At 42.8% G+C, this 19056-nt stretch overlaps 2 protein-coding genes across 2 annotated transcripts; both read left to right on the top strand.

Moving 5' to 3' along the window:
• Positions 1-11535: 11535 nt before the first annotated feature.
• On the top strand, positions 11536-17874 carry LOC100216772 (uncharacterized). The gene is made up of 7 exons (NM_001359497.1): positions 11536-11801; positions 14461-14604; positions 14780-14920; positions 16357-16624; positions 16765-17000; positions 17089-17232; positions 17404-17874. The coding sequence occupies exons 2-7, from the start codon at positions 14461-14463 to the stop codon at positions 17593-17595; spliced, it is 1125 nt and encodes a 374-aa protein (NP_001346426.1). The 5' UTR covers positions 11536-11801; the 3' UTR covers positions 17596-17874.
• On the top strand, positions 11558-14312 carry LOC111674469 (uncharacterized). The gene is made up of 2 exons (NM_001359498.1): positions 11558-11801; positions 12401-14312. Exon 2 carries the CDS (start codon positions 12466-12468, stop codon positions 14095-14097), a length of 1632 nt encoding a protein of 543 aa, NP_001346427.1. The 5' UTR covers positions 11558-11801; positions 12401-12465; the 3' UTR covers positions 14098-14312.
• Positions 17875-19056: the final 1182 nt, after the last annotated feature.

Below are 19056 nucleotides of genomic sequence, written 5' to 3'. Positions count from 1 at the left end.
AGAGGATGAGGAAAGTGGTCTACTACGAGACCGATTATTCATCAACCTCCACCTCTGGCTCCGACGCGGCATCCGTCACTTCTAAGCGCCAAGAGCGCAAGAAGTATAGTAAGATTCCCCTACGCTACCCTCGCATGTCTAAACATACACCTTTACTTTCCGTCCCATTAGGCAAACCACCAACATTTGATGGTGAAGACTACGCTAGGTGGAGTGATTTAATGCGATTTCATCTAACCTCACTCCACAAAAGTATATGGGATGTTGTTGAGTTTGGTGCACAGGTACCATCCGTAGGGGATGAAGACTATGATGAGGATGAAGTGGCCCAAATCGAGCACTTCAACTCCCAAGCCACAACCATACTCCTTGCCTCTCTAAGTAGAGAGGAATATAACAAGGTGCAAGGGTTGAAGAGTGCGAAGGAGATTTGGGACTTACTCAAGACCGCACACGAAGGTGATGAACTCACCAAGATCACCAAGCGGGAAACGATCGAGGGGGAGCTCGGTCGCTTTCGTCTTCGCCAAGGGGAGGAGCCACAAGATATGTACAACCGGCTCAAAACCTTGGTGAATCAAGTGCGCAACCTCGGGAGCAAAAATGGGATGACCACGAGGTGGTTAAGGTTATTCTAAGATCACTCATCTTCCTTAACCCCACTCAATTTCAATTAATTCGTGGTAATCCTAGATACACACTAATGACTCCCGAGGAAGTTATCGGGAATTTTGTGAGCTTTGAATGTATGATCAAGGGCTCAAAGAAGGTCAACGAGCTTGATGATCCCTCCACGTCCGAAGCACAACCGGTGGCTTTCAAGGCGACGGAGGAGAAGAAGGAGGAGTCTACACCAAGTAGACAACCAATCGACGCTTCAAAGCTCGACAACGAGGAGATGGCTTTAATCATCAAAAGCTTTCGCCAAATCCTCAAGCAACGGAAGGGGAAGGATTACAAATCCCGTTCCAAGAAGGTTTGCTACAAGTGTGGTAAGCCCGGTCATTTTATTGCTAAATGTCCATTATCAAGTGACAGTGACAGGGATAACGACAAGAAGGGCAAGAGGAGAGAAAAAAAGAGGTACCACAAGAAGAGGGGCGGCGATGATCACGTGTGCCGCGAGTGGGACTCCGACGAGAACTCCACCGACTCCTCCGACGACGAGGACGCCGCCAACATCGCCGTCACCAAGGGACTCCTCTTCCCCAATGTCGGCCACAAGTGCCTCATGGCAAAAGACGGCAAAAAGAAGAAGGTTAAATCTAAATCCTCCACTAGATATGAGTCCTCTAGTGATGATAATGCTAGTGATGAGGAAGATAACTTGTGTACCCTTTTTGCCAACCTTAACATGGAACAAAAGGAAAAATTAAATGAATTAATTAGTGCTATTCATGAAAAGGATGACCTTTTGGATTCTCAAGAGGACTTCCTAATTAAGGAAAATAAGAAACATGTTAAGGTTAAAAATGCTTATGCTCTAGAAATTGAGAAATGTGAAAAATTATCTAGTGAGCTAAGCACTTGCCATGAGACAATAGACAACCTTAGAAATGAAAATGGTAATTTGTTAGCTAAGGTTGATTCTCATGTTTGTAATGTTTCAATTACCAATTCTAGAAATAATGATGATGATTTACTTGCTAGGATTGAAGAATTGAACATTTCTCTTGCTAGCCTTAGGATTGAAAATGAAAAATTGCTTGCTAAGGCTAAAGATTTTGATGTTTGCAATGCTACTATTTCCGACCTTAGAACTAAGAATGACATGTTACATGCTAAGGTTGTAGAATTAAAATCTTGCAAACCCTCTACATCTATCGTTGAGCATGTATCCATTTGTACTAGATGTAGAGATGTTGATATTAATGCTATTCATGATCACATGTCTTTAATTAAACAACAAAATGATCATATATCAAAATTAGATGCTAAAATTGCCGAGCATAACTTAGAAAATGAAAATTTTAAATTTGCTAGAAGTATGCTCTATAGTGGGAGACGCCCTGGCATCAAGGATGGCATTGGCTTCCAAAGGGGAGACAATGTCAAACTTAATGCCCCTCCTAAAAGATTGTCTAACTTTGTTAAGGGCAAGGCTCCCATGCCTCAGGATAACGAAGGTTACATTTTATACCCTGCCGGTTATCCCGAGGACAAAATTAGGAGAATTCACTCTAGGAAGTCTCACTCTGGCCCAAATCATGCTTTTATGTATAAGGGTGAGACATCTAGTTCTAGGCAACCAACCCGTGCTAAGTTGCCTAAGAAAAGAACTCCTAATGCATCAAATGATCATGACATTTCATTCAAAACTTTTGATGCATCATATGTTTTAACTAACAAATCCGGCAAGGTAGTTGCCAAGTTTGTTGGGGCCAAACACAAGGGCTCCAAGACTTATGTTTGGGTACCCAAAGTTCTTGTTTCTAATGCCAAAGGACCCAAAACCGTTTGGGTACCTAAAGTCAAGAACTAAAATTGTTTTGTAGGTTTATGCATCCGGGGGCTCAAGTTGGATACTCGACAGCGGGTGCACAAACCATACGACAGGGGAGAAGAAGATGTTCTCCTCCTACGAGAAAAACCAAGATCCCCAACGAGCTATCACATTCGAGGATGGAAATCAAGGTTTGGTCAAAGGTCTTGGTAAAATAGCTATATCTCCTGACCATTCTATTTAAAATGTTTTTCTTGTAGATTCATTAGATTACAATTTGCTTTCTGTATCTCAATTATGCAAAATGGGCTACAACTGTCTTTTCACTGATGTAGGTGTCACTGTCTTTAGAAGAAGTGATGATTCAATAGCATTTAAGGGAGTGTTAGAGGGTAAGCTATACTTGGTAGATTTTGATAGAGCTGAACTCGACACTTGCTTAATTGCTAAGACTAACATGGGCTGGCTCTGGCATCGCCGGCTAGCACATGTTGGGATGAAGAATCTTCACAAGCTTCTAAAGGGAGGACACATTTTAGGACTAACAAATGTTCATTTTGAGAAAGACAGGGTTTGTAGCGCATGCCAAGCAGGAAAGCAAGTTGGAGCTCATCATCCACACAAGAACATCATGACGACCAACAGGCCGCTTGAGCTACTCCACATGGATCTATTCGGCCCGATTGCTTACATAAGCATCGGCGGGAGTAAGTATTGTCTTGTAATAGTGGATGATTATTCTCGCTTCACTTGGGTGTTCTTTTTGCAGGAAAAATCTCAAACCTAAGAAACCTTAAAGGGATTCTTAAGACGAGCTCAAAACGAGTTCGGCTTAAGGATCAAGAAAATTAGAAGCGACAATGGTACGGAGTTCAAGAACTCTCAAATCGAAGGCTTCCTTGAGGAGGAGGGCATCAAGCATGAGTTCTCTTCTCCCTACACGCCACAACAAAATGGTGTAGTGGAGAGGAAGAATCGAACTCTATTGGACATGGCAAGGACCATGCTTGATGAGTACAAGACTTCAGATCGGTTTTGGGCCGAGGCGGTCAACACCGCTTGCTACGCCATCAACCGGTTATATCTACACCGAATCCTCAAGAAGACATCTTATGAGCTCCTAACCGGTAAAAAGCCCAACATTTCATATTTTAGAGTCTTTGGCAGCAAATGCTTTATTCTTGTTAAAAGAGGTAGAAAATCTAAATTTGCTCCTAGGACAGTAGAAGGCTTTTTACTAGGATATGATTCAAACACAAGGGCATATAGAGTCTTTAACAAGTCCACTGGACAAGTTGAAGTTTCTTGTGACGTTGTGTTTGATGAGACTAACGGCTCTCAAGTAGAGCAAGTTGATCTTGATGAGATAGGTGTTGAAGAGGCTCCATGCATCGCGCTAAGGAACATGTCCATTGGGGATGTGTGTCCTAAGGAATCCGAAGAGCCTACAAATGCACAAGATCAACCGTCCTCCTCCACGCAAGCATCTCCACCAACTCAAAATGAGGATGAAGCTCAAGTCGATGAAGAAGAAGATCAAGCAAAAGAGCCTCCTCAAGATGACGGCAATGATCAAGGGGGAGATGCAAGTGATCAAGACAAGGAGGATGAAGAACCAAGGCCGCCACACCCAAGAGTCCACCAAGCAATTCAACGAGATCACCCCGTCGACACCATCCTCGGCGACATTCATAAGGGGGTAACTACTAGATCTCGTGTTGCACATTTTTGTGAGCATTACTCTTTTGTTTCCTCTATTGAGCCACACAGGGTAGAGGAAGCACTCCAAGATTCGGATTGGGTGTTGGCAATGCAAGAGGAGCTCAACAACTTCACTAGGAATGAGGTATGGCATTTAGTTCCACGTCCTAATCAAAATGTTGTAGGAACCAAATGGGTCTTCCGCAACAAGCAAGATGAGCATGGTGTGGTGACTAGGAACAAAGCTCGACTTATGGCCAAGGGATACTCCCAAGTCGAAGGTTTGGATTTCGGTGAAACCTATGCACCCGTAGCTAGGCTTGAGTCAATTCGTATATTATTGGCCTATGTTACTTACCATGGCTTTAAGCTTTATCAAATGGACGTGAAAAGTGCCTTCCTCAATGGACCAATCAAGGAAGAGGTCTATGTTGAGCAACCTCCCGGCCTTGAAGATAGTGAGTACCCTAACCATGTTTATAAACTCTCTAAGGCGCTTTATGGGCTCAAGCAAGCCCCAAGAGCATGGTATGAATGCCTTAGAGATTTCCTTATCGCTAATGGCTTCAAAGTCGGAAAGGCCGATCCTACTCTATTCACTAAAACTCTTGAAAATGACTTATTTGTATGCCAAATTTATGTTGATGATATTATATTTGGGTCTACTAACGAGTCTACATGTGAAGAATTTAGTAGGATCATGACACAAAAATTCGAGATGTCTATGATGGGGGAGTTGAAGTATTTCTTGGGATTTCAAGTAAAGCAACTCCAAGAGGGCACCTTCATTAGCCAAACGAAGTATAATCAAGACATTCTAAACAAGTTTGGGATGAAGGATGCCAAGCCCATCAAGACACCCATGGGAACTAATGGGCATCTTGACCTCGACACGGGAGGTAAGTCCGTGGATCAAAAGGTATACCGGTCGATGATAGGTTCTTTACTCTATTTATGTGCATCTCGACCGGATATTATGCTTTCCGTATGCATGTGTGCAAGATTCCAAGCCGACCCTAAGGAAGCTCACCTTACGGCCGTGAAACGAATCTTGAGATATTTGGCTTATACTCCTAAGTTTGGGCTTTGGTATCCTAGGGGATCCACATTTGATTTGATTGGTTATTCGGATGTCGATTGGGCGGGGTGTAAAATCAATAGGAAGAGCACATCGGGGACTTGCCAGTTCTTGGGAAGATCCTTGGTGTCTTGGGCTTCAAAGAAGCAAAATTCGGTCGCTCTTTCCACCGCCGAAGCCGAGTACATTGCCACAGGCCATTGTTGCGCGCAATTGCTTTGGATGAGGCAAACCTTGCGGGACTACGGTTACAAATTAACCAAAGTCCCTTTGCTATGTGATAATGAGAGTGCAATCAAGATGGCGGATAATCCCGTCGAACATAGCCGCACAAAACACATAGCCATTCGGTATCATTTTCTTAGGGATCACCAACAAAAGGGAGATATCGAGATTTCTTACATCAACACTAAAGATCAATTAGCCGATATCTTTACCAAGCTTCTTGATGAACAAACTTTTAACAAACTTAGGCATGAGCTCAATATTCTTGATTCGCGCAATTTCTTTTGCTAAATTGCACACATAGCTCTTTTATATACCTTTGATTATGTCTCTTTCATGTGCTATGACTAATGTGTTTTCAAGTGAATTTCAAACCAAGTCATAGGAATATTGAAAGGGAATTGGAGTCTTCGGCGAAGACAAAGGCTTCCACTACGTAACTCATCCTTCGCCGTCGCTCCACGTCACTCTCCATCTTTGGGAGAGAAAGCAAAAGGACTTCATCTTTGGTATAATCTTTACTCTTTTATTTATGACCAAAGGAGGAGAGAGTAACTGTGAGGGCTCTAATGATTCCGTTTTGGCGATTCATGCCAAAGGGGGAGAAAGTATGAGCCCAAAGCAAAAGGACCGCACCACCACCTAATTTAAATTTGGAGATTTTCAATTGGTAAATTTCAAACTAGTATCTTATTGTGTTCAAAAGGGGGAGAAAGTAGTATTTCAAAAATGATATATCAAAACCCTCTTGAACACTAAGAGGAGGATCTCATTTAGGGGGAGTTTTGTTTAGTCAAAGGAGAAGCATTTGAAACAGGGGGAGAAAATTTCAAATCTTGAAAATGCTTTGCAAAATCCTAAGTCATTTACCTTTGACTATTTGCAAAAGAACTTTGAAAAGGATTTACAAAATAGTTTGCAAAAACAAAACATGTGGTGCAAGCGTGGTCCAAAATGTTAAAAACAATCCATGCATATCTTGTAAGTATTAATATTGGCTCAATTCCAAGCAACCTTTGCACTTACATTATGCAAACTAGTTCAATTATGCATTCTATGTTTGCTTTGGTTTGTGTTGGCATCAATCACCAAAAAGGGGGAGACTGAAAGGGAATTAGGCTTACACCTAGTTCCTAAGTAATTTTGGTGGTTGAATTGCCCAACACAAATAATTGAACTAACTAGTTTGCTCTAGTGTATAAGTTATACAGGTGTCAAAGGTTCACAACAAGCCAATCAAAAAGACCAATGTTGGGTTCAAAACAGAGGCTAAAGGCATCCCGAAAGGCTTCCTGATCTGGCGCACCGGACTGTCCGGTGGCGCACCGGACAGTGTCCGGTGCACCAGGGGACTTCGCGCAGAACTTCTCAGCCTCGGGAATTTTCCAGAGCCGACGCGCTATAATTCACCGGACTGTCCGGTGTACACCGGACAATGTCCGGTGCTCCAAGAGGACGCGGCTCTGGAACTTGGCAGCCTCGGGAATCTGTAGCGACTGCTCCGCTATAATTCACCGGACATGTCCGGTGTACACCGGACTGTCCGGTGTAACTGTGGGGCAACGGCTACTTCGCGCCAACGGTCACCTGCAACGGCATTTAATGCGCGCCAGAGCGCGCAGAAGGCAGGCACGCGCGTAGTGGCGCACCGGACACTCTACAGTGCATGTCCGGTGCGCCACCGGACATCCAGGCGGGCCCAGAAGTCAGAACTCCAACGGTCGGAATCCAATGACTTTGGTGACGTGGCTGGCGCACCGGACATGTCCGGTGCACCATACGACAGACAACCTCCACCAACGGTCATGTTTGGTGGTTGGGGCTATAAATACCCCAACCACCCCACCATTCATTGCATCCAAGTTTTCCAGCTTCCAACCACTATACAAGAGCTAGCATTCATTGCAAAGCACACCAAAAGAGATCAAATCCTCTCCCAACTCCACACAAAGCTTTAGTGACTAGAGAGAGTGATTTGTAGTGTTCATTTGAGCTCTTGCGCTTGGATCGCTTCTTTTCTTTCACATTCTTTCTTGTGATCAAACACTCACTTGTAATTGAGGCAAGAGACACCAATTGTGTGGTGGTTCTTGCGGGAAGTTTGATTCCCAAGTGATTTGAGAAGAGAAGCTCACTCGGTCCGAGGGACCGTTTGAGAGAGGGAAAGGGTTGAAAGAGACCCGGTCTTTGTGACCACCTCAACGGGGAGTAGGTTTGCGAGAACCGAACCTCGGTAAAACAAATCCTTGTGTCACACACCTTATTTGCTCGAGATTTGTTTTGCACCCTCTCTCGCGGACTCGTTTTTATTTCTAACGCTAACCCGGCTTGTAGTTGTGTTTATATTTGTAAATTTCAGTTTCGCCCTATTCACCCCCCCTCTAGGCGACTATCACGCTTGATACTAAATCAATTGTGTTGATCCCAAGTAAATTCCGCAATCACATAGAGCAACACTTGCAAGAAGAACTACTCTCTCTCACTTTGATTGAATTGTTTACCGTTCTAACGCCTATCCGGGTTTGAGTTTTTGTATTTAGCGATAAATTTTCCCCTCCTCTAGGCGACTTTCAATTGGTACCCAAGATCGACACTTCATCTAGAGTCGAACAACTTGAAGTGATGTCGGGAGAATTCACAGGCAAGAATGAGAAGATGCCCTCGGGAGAAAAGCCTAAAGGAAAGATGCCGTCAGGAGGAAAGCCCAAAGAAAAAGTGCCCTCGAGGGAGAAGCACAAGGGAAAGAAAGAAGAATCCCAAGGATCCTCCAGATCGCACAAGATGAAGGACGACAATAAGGAAAGGATGAGTAAGGTGGTCTACTATGAGACTGACACTTCTTCATCACCTTCTACATCCCGCGTTGAATCTACATCTTCAAAGCACCATGAGAGCAAACCGGTTAACCAAATTCCATTTTGTTATCCTTGCATTCCTAAACATACTCCTTTGTTTTTAGTTCTATTAGGAAAATCATCACAATTTGATGGCGAGGATTATTCATGGTGGAGTCTTAAAATAAAGAGTCACTTATACTCATTCCACTCAAGTATTTGGGATGTTGTTGATTTAGGAATGAATATATCAGAGATCGGTAATGAGGACTACGACCCAGATGAGGTGGCCCAAATCATCCACCGCAACCCAAGCCATAATGGTATTACATACCTCTTTGTGTATGGAAGAATACAACAAGGTGAATGGGTTGAGAACCGCCAAGGAGATTTAGGACACACTCAAGATAACAAATGAAGGTGACAAGATCACAAGGATGGAGCTCATTGAAGGATAATTTGGAAGGTTTGCCATCAACAACGGAGAAGGATCATAAGAGATGTACAACCGACTCAAGTCATTGGTGAACCAAATCCCTAACCCTGGGAGCACAAAGTGGACCGACCATGAAGTCATTAAACTCATGCTAAGGTCACTCATTTCATGTAATGATACACTTGTTACTTTATTGCGTAAAAATCCTAGGTATGAGGTGATGACCCCCGAGGAGGTGCTTGTCAAGTTCCTTAGCCATGAGATGATGGTTAAGGAGTCCAAACACGTCGAGGACTTCACTCAAGGAAATGTATCCGCCACCGAGCCACGAATTGTTGCCCTCAAGGCAACAAGTGAGACGAAGGAGGTAGGGGCACCAAGCAAGGAGCTTTCAAATGACCCCTCCAAGCTTGATGATGAGATGGCTCTCATCATCAAAACCTTCCGACTAATCTTAAAGAGCCACAAGGGAAAGGTGATACTAAACACTAACAAACAAAAGTGCCATCTTTCAGCCCACGTGTTTCAGACATAATTGTTGAACTAAATGTAGCAAACATAGGAGCATAAAGTGCATAGCAAACTAAACCAATAAACAGAGCATAACCAACAAACATCTATGGTTGTGGAATCTTGAAACGTCAAGCTAACATCTCCTGTTTCAGTAACTTGAAATATTGTTTGGCCTCATCATCCATTGTAATATTGTTTGGCCTCATCATCCATTGTACTCGTGTCAGTTTCCACCACCTTTTTTGTCATGCTGATCTCTTTCAAGGTCTAGCTTTTGCTTCTCCAGCTCTCTTCCTTTGTCTAGCTTTTGCTTCTGTAGCTCAAAGAACATGCCATCACGTGCCTTTTGATTGTTGTATGGCTACACTCTGGATTCTCTATATTTTCATTTCTTCAATGAATGGATAACAATCGTTGTCTTCCCTTTTTCTGGCTCGCAAATTTTCCTTCTCAGCCTTCCTTCTAGGAGGTCTAGGAAGATTAACGATGTCACCATCAGTACCACTTTCACCATCCAAATTTGTGACCATAATGGGACCTTTTATTGATGACTACTTTGGCTCATGCCTAAGAATATTCCACGCATGGAACCATGTAAAGGCCTTTTTTATTAACTGATGGAACACATCTTTTTCTTTAGCAATCTAAAAAATAACATGACAAACACATGAGATGTTTGTATGGCAATCAAGATCAATAAACATAAACAATTTACCTTATCATTGATTGTTTTTCCACTTTCATTCTTTCTCTCTATGGCTTCGTAGTAACTTTGAAAAAGACTAACTTCTTGTTGGATTATCCCCCACCTATGCCGCAACGATGCATAATTATGATGTGGTTGAACATATAAGTTGTCATAATATTATTTGTGAATTCATTCCCAAAATCGACCATCTTTTTTATCCCATCCAACAATAGGATCTTTGCTAACATTTAGATAAGCCGACACAAGCAACATGTCCTCGTCTTCGTTAAAACTTTTTGATCGGTCCTTTGAATTTGTCTGAAAATTCATGTCAGCCGCAAGCGGTGACTTTGAGAATTCAGAATCATATTCAACATTGTCCCTTGAGCCTAAAGCTTGTACTTCATCTTGGTTAAGCAAATTTATGAAGTAGTTATCTTTGGAGGACATTGTACTACAAAACAAAACAAGTAATATATAGACATGCCAACAACCTGTGTAATCAACTAATGGGGAACAACAATTCAAACAAAATTATCACATGAAGTATTGAACAGAGACAAGCACAATCACTAAGCACAAATAATCATGAACATTAAAGCAGTGTGTTCAGGTGCTGCATACACAATCATCCTCATTGAATAGAGATAACCATTAGGGGCGACATACCTATAATCATGTATCATTCAGTCATGATCAACGATGTCGGGGGTCAAGCGATGTGTAGATGCAGGCGCTGCAACAGGTTTAGCCTTAGGCTGTGACATGGCACTGCCATCTATGGTGCTCCCACCAGATGTTTGGCGAAAACCAGTTCGGCCTCCTAGAATTGCACCAATTGTAGCCTGGAGCGATGACTTGCGTCGAGCATTGATTGCAACCTCTTGGACACGTTGCTCGTGGTCCATTAATGGGTAATGGGGACAAGAGATCGTGGGGCAGGGGGAAGTGCACGTGGGGGGCGACGGTTGTGCACGCAAGTGCGATTGCTGCTAGTGGGGTAGGGGGAAGTGCCCACAAGGGCGTCAATGTAGGGGGTGATTGTCTAAGAAGAGAAGGATGACGCTATGTAATAGGAGATGGGGACGCCGACTTAGGGATAGATGGTTGGCGGCGATGCCTCCATGGGGCGACCAAGCAGCTGCTCCTAGGGGTAGCACAACAAGGGGATCAGGTAAACAGAAGGGCGCGAGGAAGAAGGCAAGGAGGCGGTAGGTGCGGTTTGGGTAGAAGGAAGAAAACGATGGGATCTGGAGGACGCAAGGAAGGAGATGTCAACGGTGAATGTTCCGATTAGTTCGATCCAGGGATAGGGCAACTGTATACATGTTGTATATTTGGGATATAAGATGAGGTGTCCTATTCAGTTTTATTTTTTTTATGAAATAGGGAAATTGTTGGAGCTATATTTTTAGAAAAATGTCCTATAATTCAAGATACAATACCTGTATATGGCATTGTTGGAGATGATCTAGAGAGACTAAGATTTAGTCCAGAATCAAAACTTATTATACTTAGCGGGATCCCGAATTTAATAGCCCAACATTACTTGTACAGCCCAACAGCCCAATGCCCCCATGCATGGTGGAACCCTAGAGCTTCACCCCTTTTTAGCACCAGCATTCCGCCGCACGACCTCACTCACCACAGGTGCGGCGGCGCACACTGCTGCACACTGCACTCCCTCCGTCCCGCGTCCCCGTTCGGCGCTCTCGGCACGACCGCCGGTAGCCCGGGACGCACGTCGCACGGCCCCATCCCTCCTAGCGGCCGGTGACGGCACCGGCGGCCCTTTGCTCGGCTGTGCCCAAGCTGCGAGGGCGAGATCTACCCCCGCGTCCGTGCATCTTCGTCAGGCCCTTCTCCGGACGAGCACTCACAGGGTATACCGACCCCTTCTTTTCCGTCCCTGCTATACGAAACCGGCATCCCAAACCATGAACGTGATCTATTCAGCTATCTCCTATCTGTCCCGGAACCCGGTTCTTATCTAGTAATTACGACTGCAGTGTACATGCGTTATACCTGCTAACTTTAATTTTTTGGGAGCCCTTTTACTGGTCTGCCCCTGGCAAAGCCAGTTTTTTTTTTGAGTCGTTGAATACCTGCGATTAGAATTTATTATGGGTAGCAAAACAACGATGAACATGCTGCGAATAGTCTTCATTAGTCTTTAGGTCGCTGGTGATCAATGGTCGGTAGGGCAGTGCATGCCTTAATTTCTGGCTTGGATTGGAGTATTGGACCGTGAAGTGAGGTAGTTGTTGGTGATGGATTGATCGTGTATAGCCATGAACGGGTCACTTTTTCTTGTTCTGCACTTGACAATGCTAGTTTAATTTGAGTTGTTGAATAGCTCAGATTAGAATCGGTTGGGGGAAGCAAAACACCGATGCACAAGCTGTGAATAGTCTTTATTCCTCTACTATAGGTCGCATTGTAGCTGCTGCTGTTTTCCCAGTAATTTCAGCTCTAATTCCAGGTGTCAACATTCAAGGTATCAAGGAACGCAAACCTCCAGATTTTGTTACCTCAAGGAGAAGATACATGAATAGAAGCATTTGCCACCACCTCCTTGCCCACTGCAAAAAGCTAAGAGAGCTCCAGAGAATCCACGCTCTGGCTGTTACCCATGGTCTCCACCCCAACCATCAGTCTGTTTCCTGCAAAATCTTCCGCTGCTACGCTGATTTTGGCCATGTAGCTGATGCTCGCAAGCTGTTCGATGAGATCCCACACCCTGACCTTATCTTCTTTACTAGCCTCATGTCCCTCCATCTCAAGTTAGATCACCAACGCGAAGCTATATCCTTGTTTGCTCGTGTTGTTGCCGCTGGCCACCACCTTGATGGCTTTGCGGTTGTTGGTGCCCTGTCTGCCTCTAGTGGTGCTGGTGATCTAGTGGTTGGTAGGGCAGTCCATGGCCTTATTTTTCGGCTTGGATTGGATCACGAGGTCGTCGTTGGCAATGCATTAATAGATATGTATAGCCAGTGTGGGGAGTTTGAGTCTGCGGTAAAGGTGTTTGATAGGATGTTTCTGAAAGATGAGGTCACATGGGGTAGCATGCTGCATGGTCATATCAAATGTGCTGGTCTGGATTCTGCACTGTCGTTCTTTGATCTGGTTCCTGTGAGGAGTGCAGTTGCTTGGACAACACTGATAACTGGTCATGTGCAAGGCAGGCAGCCTGTACGGGCTCTAGAGCTTTTTGGTAGGATGGTACTGGAGGGCCATCGCCCTACCCATGTTACAATCGTAGGTGTACTCTCAGCTTGTGCTGACATTGGTGCTCTGGATCTAGGGAGTGTCATTCATGGGTATGGAAGCAAATGCAATGCCAGCTCGAATATAATTGTTAGCAATGCTCTGATGGATATGTATGCAAAGAGTGGGCGCATTGAGATGTCATTTTCTGTGTTCCAAGAAATCCAGTCAAAGGATTTTTTTACATGGACGACTATGATCTCATGCTGTACAGTCCAGGGAGATGGGAGGAAAGCTCTTGAGCTCTTTCAGGACATGCTTAGAGCTGGAATAGTTCCAAACAGTGTAACCTTTGTTTCTGTTTTGTCAGCATGCAGCCATGCTGGCTTGATAGAAGAAGGTAGAGAATTGTTCAACAGAATGCGTCAAGTATACAAAATTGATCCCCGACTTGAGCACTATGGTTGCATGATTGATCTGTTAGGACGGGGAGGATTACTAGAGGAAGCAGAAGATCTAATAGCTGATATGAATCTGGTGCCTGATATTGTTATATGGAGGTCACTTCTTAGTGCATGTCTGGTTCATGGCAATAATAGGCTGGCTGAGATTGCTGGAAAGGAAATTATAAAGATAGAGCCTGGAGATGATGGAGTTTATGTGCTACTTTGGAACATGTATGCATCATCAAATAAATGGAGAGAAGCTCAAGAGTTGAGGCAGCAAATGTTGACTCTTGAAATCTTCAAAAAACCAGGGTGTAGTTGGATAGAACTTGATGGTGTTGTCCATGAATTCTTGGTAGAGGACAAGACACATGATGATCGAAGGGAAATTTATGAAACCTTGGAATACATGACAAGGCAGCTCAAGACACATATCAGATTATCCTCATGGGAGCAACATGGTTCATCCATTTCTGTTGATGAAGAAATCATAGAATCATATACTGCTCATTTGTTGCATGATTGATTCACATGAGTCTTCCCATTAAATAGCCTTTTTTGTGCCGAAATCAAATTCGATGATCTCATTGTAATTTATTTATTATTAGTCTTATCTTGCAGCGTCTCTAGATCAAGATTATAGTGTAGAAATCCACTGCTGTAAGTTGGTGGCAAGAAATTATTAGATATATGTTGAGGTTGGTTTTACTTTTACCAGTCACTTAATAAAGGTTTTAGTTGCAATGCTGGACTACAGAGAAGTTTCTTCTAAATGGCAAGATTATTTTATCATACATTATCTATTTTATTGCATTGTATTCTACTTTCTAAATCTGGAAGTTCTTATTATGTGCGTTACTTTTTTTAACTGTGATTCACTCATTGTCAGATGTGTTCTGAAGTTCATGTTGAGGGAGATGCAAGTGTCGGACAGAAGGGTTGCAAGGATATAAGGCGTTACAAATGTGAATTTTGCACAGTTGTCAGGTCAAAGAAATGCCTAATTCAAGCTCACATGGTTGCACATCATAAGGTATAAACATTTTGTGATATATTGACACATTAGTCGATATATATCCTGTTTGATTGCATAGCTATGCACCATCTATATTATGACACATTATTTACCTTTTGATGTCTGCCTTCATATTATTGTTGTTTTGGAGCAATACATAGCATCTCTAATGTTTTCTGAAAATTATCTGCAGGATGAACTTGATAAATCAGAAATATACAACTCAGATGGGGAAAAGATTGTTCATGAGCAGGAACATAGGTGCCAAGAGTGTGGCCGTTGTTTCCAGAAACCAGCTCATCTGAAGCAGCACATGCAAAGTCACTCACATGAGGTTGGTATTCATCTCCTCAAATTAAGCATGAGCTTGCTCTTTTTATTTTGTTGGCACTGGTTGCCCCCAATTTCACTTTTGAAGTATACAGACATACAGACATGATGATTTGCATTCATGACTTATGAGGCTGGTTGTAATAGTGATTTTCCCACTATGATTTGCTAAATGCAGTTGTTTTGCAGGGCATAGATAGTTAACAGCGTGAAGCATTGGATCCCATTTAAAGAACTCCAAAATGCGACGAGGTATTTTTTATTCTTGCCTGAACTAGTAACAGGTTGGGATGACCTCCTGTGAAGCTTCAACAAGATTGCCTCAGTCACGCTCACTGAGTAGGTTTGTTCTTGTACAAAATTAGTTTTTTATCATGATGCTCATAGTCTAAATTCTGCATTTCATGTCATACATGATTGTTTTCAGTGTTAGTATGTATTGTGCCTTCTCATATGGGCCAATTCAGTGAATTATGGAGTTTTTTTTATTTCTTTGTTCTTCTGACTTGGGGGCCTTTAGTTGTGTCAATCTGGTGATCAAACATCAAAATATTTCAGAAAGCTTGGTCTTCACTTTATAAGTTCCTTTATTACCTCTAATTTTCTTTAGTGCTGTTAGGATTAGATGGGGTATGGATCCTGGAGATAAGGCTGAAAAATATCCTCCCATCATTCTGCCATGTCTCCATGGGCTTCCTTATGGGAGCTCTGATGTAATGCTTGAGGATCCAATATCAAAATGTCATCTCAGAAAGCTAGGCCCATTCTTCATTGGCTCTCAGCTCGCTATGGTGACAATAGTCCTAAAACCGTGTTATTTTGCAATTAAAAAATGATGAAGTGAACTTGCTATAATCCTGTAAGGATTATATGGGTTATGGATCTTTTGGAGATAAGGGTGGAAATATCCTCCCTTCATTCTGCCATGTCATAAAGGGCTTCCTAATGGGAGCTTCCAGAAGATGCTTTAGGATCCAATATCAAAATGTCGTCTCAGAAAGCTGTGGCCATTCTGCATTGGTTCTCAGCTCGCTATGGTGACAATAGTCCTGTATCGTCTCATTATGCAAGAACAGATGTACTGAATGGAAGTGCTGAACTTGTTATAGTTTGTTGAGAAGGCTTTAGCATTTAGTTTTTCTTTATTATAGATTCATAGTTCAAAAGTAGATGCATTTACCTTATAATTTTAGCAGGTTTTTTTCCCATTATATGCGTCATAACATTTCTCCTAAAACACACGTTTAACAAGTTGGCACATTTGTTTAGTTATTAGGTAAAAATTGTGTCACTTTTGTAGGTCCTTATCATGATCCAGTACAGTTTATAATTCTGAGTTCTGATAATCGTTTGGTTAATTATTTGAAGCATTTAGCACAATGTTAAACAAAGAGCATTATAAATATTTCGGTCGTAACACATATCCTTGTTTGACTGTAGAGACTCTTTATTTGCCCACTGGAAGACTGCCCCTTCAGCTATAAAAGAAAAGATCACTTGAACCGACACATGCTTAAGCATGAGGGCAAATTGTTTAGTTGCACCCTGGATGGTTGTGATATGAGGTTCAGTATGAAGGCAGATATGCAACGGCATGTTAAGGAAATCCATGATAGTAAGAACCCCCATCAATTTGTTTGTAAGGAGGACGGCTGTAACAAGGTTTTCAGGTATTCATCAAAGCTGAAGAAACATGAGGAATCTCATGGTAGGTCAGCATTAACCTGATAATTAGGAAATTAATAAATGCAGAGTGTTCATATTACTCACATCATGTTCATGTACTAGTACAAGTTTTTCATTTGTCCAGCATATTGGTTCTCCAAATTTGAGTTTGTTTCCTTGCAGTTAAATTGGACTATGTGGAGGTAGTGTGCTGTGAGCCAGGTTGCATGAAGATGTTCAGAAATGTTGAATATCTGAGGGCTCATAACCAATCTTGCCATCAGTATGTTCAGTGTGAGATATGTGGAGAAAAGCACCTGAAGAAGAACATCAAGCGGCATCTGCAATCACATGACAAGGTGCCCTCTGATGGAAGGATGAAATGCACTTTTGATGGTTGTGAACACTTCTTTTCCAACGTAAGCAAGATTGGTAGATTTCTGAATGCGCCTATTCAGTTTTTCCAATGATTTCTTAAACCAAGCGTATTCCTATTTTCTATTGCAGAAATCAAATCTGACCAAGCATGTCAAGGCATGCCATGACCAGCTGAAACCTTTCAAGTGCGGAATCGTTGGGTGTGGCAAGGCGTTCACCTACAAGCATGTCAGGGATAACCATGAGACATCTGGTGCTCATGTATACATGGAAGTGAGTTGTGCTACCTGATCTATGTTAATTCCGAGTTTGTGTTTTTTGGCCTATTAGGTCAAACTATCAGCTCCTGATTTTCGTACGTATCTCTAATTTAAACGTATGTTCACATCTGCTTTGTGATCAAACCGTGTGAACCTGTGGATAACAAAAATCTGCTTCATGCAGGGAGACTTTGAAGAGTTGGATGAGCAGTTGCGTGCCCGGCCAAGAGGTGGTCGGAAGAGGAAAGCATTGACGGTGGAAACACTGACACGCAAGAGGGTGACCATCTCCGGCGAGGCTTCATCCTTGGATGATGGAGTGGAGTATCTTCGCTGGTTGCTATCTGGTGGGGATGATTCAATTGATTGTCAGTAGCCGGCGTCTTTTTGCTATCACCGCTGCTTTGTACATGGGTTAGATTATGTAATGTAAGTTGTTTGGTAGACTACGATGGTGTTCATGACGCGTTTGATATATTGTCAGCAGTATGGTAGTGCAGGGCTCTCATAGTAAAGCTTGCCATTTTTGTTGTATCTTTAACCCACGTGGGTCCAGATGATGTGTTTATTCCTATGTATTTACTTATCTACATGTATCCACATGTGCGACTTTGGCGTTTGTTTGAGATTATAATCTGTTAAAATATGTTGGATTATATAATTTGGGCAGATTATAATTCCAAACAAACACTGACTAATGCTCTATTTGTTTACCCTCTAGTTTATATAATCTAGCTTAAATAAGTTAAAAGAAACAAATAACAGATTATTAGGTCGATTATGTAATGTGAATACCTAGATTATGATAATATATATGTAGTTTATTGGGTGCTTATCTCTACTACTTATTAAGGCAGTAAGGAGTAGACTGTCATTCCCATTCTCTGTTTTGCCTTTCCGACGGTCCCTTCTCACGTACATCCCACGTCTAGCTAAAATTAAAATAAAAGGCCCCAAGGGGATTCGAACCCACAACACCCCTCAAGCCCCTTAAGCAAATATACTCGTAGTTACCACTACACCACATGTATGTTTATGTTTACATCTATTATAGTAAAAATATATATTACATCTTTCCTGAACCCCACCTGCTACCCTTCACAATGTGTAGTAGTAGATAAGTATCACCGAGATTATTAAATTATATTTTTGGATTGAGAGAGTAGTATTTAAAGACGAGTCTTGCATGCAATTTCTTTTGTTTGAATAATGTTTTCAACTTAAATTTCTTTTTTTGCATGTGTAACATTTATTCTCCGTAATATTTTTCTATGGATCTGACTTATAAGTCATTTTCATAAATCAATGTCAAAGATGAATCCATGTTTCTTACTTGCAAACCCCGAACAAACACCACTAGCACGAGGCGATCGCGTTGGTGTTGCTCATCGACGACAAGAAGAAGCTTGGCGACTGCCAGTTCGACCTCTGGAAGCAGTCCTACGTGGCCCATGCGTCGCTGTGTACGGCAAGCTCCGGCGCAGCTGCCGCTTGGACGCGGTCCAGAGCGGCCGCACCCGCTGTCCATCGTCAAACAGGGGGACCTCATGGTCGTCGCCAATGCCGACGACTTTCAGATTGTTCTGGGCACCGCAACCGACGACAGTGCCATCACGCCGTCCAGCTCATCATCCACCTGAAGCCCAACCTGCCACGTAAGTCGCTACTGACCGGCCATGAATTCTTGTGCGCTGGGATGACGACCATTGTTGCTGTTGTGTGAGTGTCCTCGAACAAGATGTATGTAGAGGAGTAGCACATCCGGTGGTGCAACGATCATGTGTACTACCTCGCTGATGAGCCCGGGGTGCACTTCATTTGGCAGCCCAGCCAAGAG

The sequence above is a fragment of the Zea mays genome, chromosome 8, assembly GCF_902167145.1.
Source record: "Zea mays cultivar B73 chromosome 8, Zm-B73-REFERENCE-NAM-5.0, whole genome shotgun sequence".
Classification (NCBI taxonomy): domain Eukaryota; kingdom Viridiplantae; phylum Streptophyta; class Magnoliopsida; order Poales; family Poaceae; genus Zea; species Zea mays.
The sequence above is the reverse complement of the archived record's forward strand: the minus strand, read 5'-3'. Positions and strand labels throughout refer to the sequence as shown.